Source organism: Nicotiana attenuata, chromosome 8, assembly GCF_001879085.1.
Source record: "Nicotiana attenuata strain UT chromosome 8, NIATTr2, whole genome shotgun sequence".
In the NCBI taxonomy this organism is placed as follows: domain Eukaryota; kingdom Viridiplantae; phylum Streptophyta; class Magnoliopsida; order Solanales; family Solanaceae; genus Nicotiana; species Nicotiana attenuata.
The window spans coordinates 40,828,744-40,835,967 of NC_031996.1; the positions used below are offsets into that span (position 1 = coordinate 40,828,744).

Here is a 7,224-nt window from a genome sequence, read left to right on the forward strand (position 1 = left end):
CACCATTTTATTATGGTGTTCCGACACAAGTATGGTGTCTCACTATGCCCTATCTGCTGCGGAAATTATTGAACTCAGAATTGAAAATTTTCAACCAATTGTCAGTCTGAAAACGCTTGACTTTTCTTTCCGTCTGCCTCTCAACCATCATCTTCCATTTAACGAATGTCGAAAATGTGTCATCTTGTGTTTTCAGAAAATACACGCACACCATCCTTGAGTAATCATCAATCAAAGTCATAAAATACCTAGCACCACTTTTGGAGGGAAATGTGTTTGGACCCCACAAGTCTGAATGTATATAATCTAACTTGTCTCTAGTCTTGTGGTTTGCCTTCTTGCTGAATTTTACCTTTGTCTGTTTACCAAAAAAACAATGCTCACAAAAATTTGAAACTTGATTTTTGTACCCATCCAGCAAATTCTGCTTGCTCAACAAAGATAATTCCATGTCACTCATATAACCAAGTCGCAAGTGTCACAACTGAGACTGATTCAGATCACTTTTTCCAGAAGCTATAGCAGCTTCCTCTTCAACTTCACTGGCCTGAAGATCATACAATTTAGAATGCAGTTTACCCTTCATGAGTGCTATGGAGCCTTTACACACTTTAAGTATTTTATTCTCGGAGTGAAACTTATACCCTTGATCATCCAAAATCGAAAGAGAAATGAAATTTCTCTTTATCCGAGAAAAATGCCAACACTTAATGTCTCTGACAATTCCATCGAACATTCTCAATTTGATGTTACCAATCCCCTCTACTGGTAATGGATTATCATCTCTCGTGTAGACAATTCCACTGATCTGCTTGTAAGTTGCAAATCGATTCTTATGTGGACATGTGTGGAAAGTAGCACCAGAATCAAGAACCCAGAAATTCTGCCAATGACTAGAACTTACGGAACAGACTTCCCCTATATAATCACTATCATCAAAATTATTTTCAGTGTCAACAATATTTGCCGAATTATCTATTTTCTGCTTCCCTCCTTTTTCTTTCAGCTCGGGACAATCTCTCTTGTAGTGACCTTTCTCCCCGCACTCATAACAATTATGCTTCCTTGCTCTAGACTTCAATCTGGCAGTTGACATTTTCTTGTTAAATTCCTTTTGTTGTGTTCTTCCTCTACTCACAAGACCCTCACCCTCAATTTTGTTGTCTGGAAAGCTCTTTTTCAACTCTTTAGATTTTAGTGCATTACAAACATCTTTCACTGAAATACTGTCTTTCCCATATAGCAGCATATCGGCAAAAGTATCATAAGACGGTGGTAAAGAACATAACACAATCAATGTCTGATCCTCACTCTCAATTTTGATATCCACGTTCATCAGGTCCATTATAATTGAATTAAACTCATCAATGTGAGTTTTAACAGGTGTACCATCGTTCATGCGGAGATTGTATAACCTCTCTTTCAGGTAGAGTCGATTTGTCAGCGATTTCTTAGAATACATATCTTCCATGCCATTGCTGCAGAAGTTTCTTCAGTAATTTCTCGAAGAACGCTATCTGTAACGCTCATGAAGATCGCACTAAAAGTCCTATCCTTTAGGTCTGCCTTCTCTGTCTCTTTCATTTCTTCAGGAAAATCCTCATCAATTGCCTTCCATAACCCTTGTAACATCAGGGACGATTTCATCCTAATCTTCCATAGACTGAAACTAGAACCCCCTTAGAATTTCTCTACTTCTTACTTTGTTAAAGATGATAAAGACATCTAAACACTAGATTATATCTAGAAAGCTGAACCTTGTGTTGATACCAATTATTGCGGAAAATCGTGACTTTACTAGCACAAAATCACATACAAAGCAAATATAGAAGAAAAATCAACACAAGGATTTAACGAAGCAGAGAGAGTTTTCCTTGGGACAGAAGCGGAGAGAGTTTTCCACTATCAATGAGAAGAAAAGCACAATACAATCTATAGAATCCCCAACTACAACCCCTATATATAGATCCCAAATAGTCTCAAGCCTATAAGAGAAGAGAAAGGTTTTCCAAATTGACAAGGACAATAGGTTTTCCTTTCCCAAATCTATTAGGACAATGGGTTTCCTAAACCTATAAGGATTATGTGTTTCCTAAAAATACAAGAAAATAATTCAAGCCACAAAATAACAGACGCCATATTAAAAGTCTCTATGAGCTGACTTAGCCAATAACGGGTATCAAATCCAATGGTTCGACATAAGTATAGAGATGACAAAGTGATGACATGTGACCCTACTTAGTGCCTTTGCCAGTTTACGGGTGTTGTAGTACCTTCACCCATAGCTTGGAGACGACGCACAAAAAAAAATCTATGGGCTTTGGTGGTCGTAAATACTCGAGCGATATGGGTAGCACACAGTGAATCTCCAGATAAGCCCAAGAATCAGAGTGAGGGGCCATGTAGGTATTCAAGGGGGAGATTGTTGGGTGTATGAAAAAAGTCCTCAACTGAAAGTTGATAAGAAAAAGAAGTTCGTAAAATATGCCAAGATACTCTTAATGACATGAGACCTTTTTGGGGAAAAAAATGGGAAATTGATCAAAAAAAAATAGTATCACATCATGTTAAAAGAATCTTTAGACTGACTTAACCTAACAAGATTCCCTTCCCACCACTCTGTAACAGACCAAACACGAAATAACCACTAGTTGTCATATTCTTTGCAAATTCCTATATCTAGATGCCAAAGGAAAAAAGCATAAGGAATAACTACAATGCCTGTTATGAGAAATATGACACCAGCCTACCAAGTGTGACCAAGAATAATGTGCATTTATATGCATGGATATGTAGGTGAATAGTGAAAAATAATTAGGAATAGTAGGTGAACATGGCATATTTTGATAAGTTCTTCACCTGAACATGACAAATACTAGAAGGGAAATTTTATACCATAGTGACAAATATGCCCTCTTTTCATAAATACACCAACTCCTAAGATAGATAAACCATATTGTGAGATAAAAAAAACATTAAAAAAAAATATAGGAAGTAAATAAGGCAGAGAGACATATCCCTCTTATAAGGCTTTTTCTACATGGAAATAGATGGATTGCTGCTATTTGTAATCATGAGTCCCTTAGTCATCATTACTATACTTGAAAAATATTACCCCCCCCCCCCCCCTCTTCTCTCTTTTCTCTCCCCTAATTAGTTGCAAAAATAGCCAGGGAACCACATGGTAAGTAGTAATGTTTATTCATATTGAAAAGTGAAAACTATAATTCCACCTATTTATAGGATCTCACCACCTTCATATACTTCAACTCAACATTTCATTATAGCATACCTCTGATCTATTCCTCTTCTTCTTGAACTAAAACACACACACACACACAAAAAAAAGGAAGAAATGTGTATCAGTTCTACAGAGTGGAGTTCATCACGTCCCATTTACTTTTTAATGCAGAAAAAACAACGACCAAAGCTCTCTCGAGTTCAAGTTCATAGGCTAACAAGGTATTTGACAAAAAATTAATTGGTGCTCTTTTTGTTCTTTCACTTTATTTTATGATCACTTTCCTCTTTAAGGTGTGAAGATCTTTTTTTTCGCCTATAGTGTAATTAGTGGATTATGTAATGAAGGAGTAAAAAAGGCAGCCCGATGCATTAAGCTCCCGTTGTGTGTGAGGTTTGAGGAAAGGCAGGACGGCCACAAAGGTCTATTCTATGCAGCCTTACCCTGCATTTCTGCAAGAGGCTGTTTCTACGGCTCGAACCCATGACCTCTTGGTCACATAGCAGTAACTTTACCAGTTACGCCAATGAAGGAGTAAAAAACTTTTATTCTATGATCAGTATATTTTAATATGTTTTAGCAAGTAGTGATCTTTAACTCAGGTTACTAGTCTCATTTTTTTTTTTTATAAACGACGATCTGTAGTTATCTTTTAAGTGACCTAATACTTGTAAAAACTCCTTTACATGATCCGTATATAGAAGTTAAACTATTAATTATTAATTAATTGGTTTTTTCTGGTTATGAAGGAGGAAGAGAAGTGAGGAAAAAGCAGCTGAGGATATGGAAATGAGAAATTTGAAGCTATACATGGAAAATATGAGCATTTTAGAGGAGAATGAGAAATTGAGGAAGAAAGCAAGCCTTCTCCATCAAGAAAACCTTAGTTTAATGTCTGAGTTTCAGAAGAAATTTTCACAATTTGATAGAGGCTCCACTACTCTTAACCTACTTCCCATTCATAAGCAACCATGTCAATGAAGAAAGTAACTGTTATATTAATGAGGGAAAAGAGTGGATAAAAATAAATATTCACTTAGTGTATATGTATGCTAGCTACTTGTGTTATTCATAAATTATTATTTCGTTTATGTTGTTATAAAATTAGAGTACTCTTGGTAATTAGTTTTATTTGTGTAAGCTTAGCAATCTGAAAAATAAGACAGACAATATGCTATACCAGGTTGAATTACATCGATAGTGTAACCTAGAATTTGAAAATAATGCATACGCCAAAGTTCTCTTTAAACACTATCCCAATTGGCAAAGGCGAGAGGTGCAAGCACTACGAGATGAAATTTTTTTTCGAATTGAACGGAAAAAAGAAAGTCAACATATTCTTGAAATAATTCGCAAATATTATTACAAGAAAGGCGAAAGGTACAAACACCACGAGATGAATTTTTTTTTCGAATTGAACGGAAAAAAGAAAGTCAACATATTCTTGAAATAATACTCGTTCATTCGCAATATTATTACAGGAAAGTCGTTCTCATTTCGAAAGATGCGTGCATATAGATTTATGAAAATTCAAATGCTAGTTTGCAGTCTAATTTATTATTTACACATTTGAGATAAAAATAAAGTATGGGGAAGAAATGCTCTAAAAGGCAAAGTAACAGTAAAATGGGAGAATGGTGCGATTTTTACCAAAATTGTCCATTATATTCAAGGTTAGGTTTAACTTTATCCTTAAAATATACATTGAGCACATATTGTCCCTTATGTATACCAAAGTTGAGCATGTTTGGTCTACTTAACGGAAGAACACAAACAGGAAGAAACATTTAACGGCCTAACCATGTATGTAACCTGTAAATTAAAAACTAATTTGTGAGCTCACATTTAACGGCCTAACCATGTATGTAACCTGTAAATTAAAAATTGATTCGTTAAATGTCTCAACTTTGTATACTTAAGGGACGATATATGCTCAGATGTATATTTAAGGGATAAAGTTAAACTTAACCTCAAACATAAGGGACAATTTTGGTTAAAACTCGGAGAATGGTCAGTGAGGCTAAGTCTTGGTTTGACCCCGTAAATGTAGTTTAGGATAATGTAAATTGCATAAATCCAACCAAAAACAACCTTTTCTTTTCCCAAAAAAGGAGTTCTGTGAAGCTTCTTAACACGTGAGGTAACTAAAATCATAAGTAAAAACAGCACTTTTTCAAAAGTCAGGGCTGTTGGCTCGAGACTGTCTGTTTCTCTACGGCAACATTAGTTTTATTTAATTCTACACTTAATATAAAACTCCACTTTTATGGAAGAAATCAAAAAAAATATTTTTCTTATCAAATTCAAATGCAATAACAAACATAAAATATTCACATCTGAATTAATAATAAAACTGGACTGTAGGCTTTGATCTTTTCTTTGCGAAGCCAAGGGTTCATATTCCTAGTTTCAGGATATCATGAAGTAGAAAAAATACACGGTTTTAAGAGGATGTTTTAAGTTATATATATTGGTAATACAAATTTTTTTTTACACCAACAGTGTAATTTAACATACTTTATCATGTTACTTATCATTATTACCACATAAGACACTGGTGTAAATATTTCTTAGTGTCATAGCAGAAAACTTAAACTTTATAAATAATTAATTATACTCTAGTATTCAAAATCAATTTTTTGTATGCTCAGGGAGTAACAACTAGTCAAACTTCTTAGGGTTGTTTGGTACGAGGTATAAGAAGGTATAGTGCTGGTATAAATTTGATTAAATTTGATTTTGTGGTTCTAAAAATACGTGATTTATTTTAATGCTAGTTGCTAGGTGATAGATGCTAAGTGTGAGCTAGGAAAGTAAAGTAAGAGTGAGAGGCAGTGTTGTTATTCAAATTGAACGGCTGCGAATCGGGGTCTCGGACTGGCCTACACTAGGCCTCGAGGTCGGACTAAAATGCCTGACTGGGAACGGCCGATGAAGAACTAACAGTTGTGAAGGCCTTAATGGTGGCTCTTTATGATCAATAATGAGTAATAAATGAAAAACAATCAATAGAACACAATAAATGTAAGCAATAAAATCAAAGGAAAGACAATGGAGAATGTTAAAGTTAGAGAGCAGAGAATGTTCTTGTTTCTTGTATTGAATATCATCCATCCTATAAAATGATAAGGGACCCCTTTATATAGGTGGGAATCCCAACATGGTACATGTATAACTATTACAAAGAAACGTAACTGGTACTACTATTTAATGGTCTGGTACAGACTTGTACTATTCTTGCAGGCGTTGTCAGCTTTGACCACTTGCCTAGGGAATTTCCCGCTTATCCATGATAGCCACCGACTTACGCTGCCCCGAGATCGAGCATAGGGAACCCTCGGGGTCGAACCTCGAGCTGTGCCTCGAGCCTTCTGGAGACGGGCTCGATGGAACGTCATAATGATCATAAAATCGAACTCTCCGATTTTAGCCGTATACAAACTTATACCTTCTTCTTAGAAATTAAGCAATTATCATTTTTAATACAACATACCAAACATTGGATAAAAAACAATCACAGCATAACTTATCCCGGCATAAGACATATTCAAACCAAACGACCCCTTAGTGTGTATTTGGAGAGGTAACTTTGGACTTTAAAATGTTAGGCATAAGGTCAACAAAATGGCCTCTGGAATCATAATACCATTTGAAATTACTCAAATTAACTTTGGGCCTCAAGGTATTATTAAAGGTAGAGCACATCCCTATGCATTGACCTAAACTGTGCTTAGGATTCTTTCTTACATAAAAGGTTTCTGTACAAAGTTTCAACTATTTTAACATTCCACCTCTACCCTAAGTATGCAAGTTTAAAGAAAAAATAGTTGACCCTACAACATAGGGACACATATATTGTGAATTTGTAAATTAGTAGGCAACATGCATAAATTCAAGGATTAAAGCGCACAGCCGAAAATACAGTGTTAAGACCATCCCCCCTCCTCATCCCCCCACCCCCCCGACCCCACCCAACCCTAACC

At 35.6% G+C, this 7,224-nt stretch overlaps 1 protein-coding gene across 1 annotated transcript; it reads left to right on the top strand.

Annotated features, from left to right (window-relative positions):
- LOC109231864 (protein LITTLE ZIPPER 1-like) lies at window positions 3,159–4,366 on the top strand. Its single transcript, XM_019397486.1, has 2 exons — window positions 3,159–3,462; window positions 3,991–4,366. The coding sequence occupies exons 1-2, from the start codon at window positions 3,356–3,358 to the stop codon at window positions 4,220–4,222; spliced, it is 339 nt and encodes a 112-aa protein (XP_019253031.1). The 5' UTR covers window positions 3,159–3,355; the 3' UTR covers window positions 4,223–4,366.

What these genes read in the sequence shown, in the direction of transcription:
- LOC109231864 (XM_019397486.1), top strand. Translation starts at nt 3,356, where the DNA reads ATGTGTATCAGTTCTACAGAGTGGAGTTCATCACGTCCCATTTACTTT. An exon ending in CAAGTTCATAGGCTAACAAG is followed by an intron (nt 3,463 to 3,990) that starts GTATTTGACAAA and finishes CTGGTTATGAAG; the next exon opens with GAGGAAGAGAAGTGAGGAAA.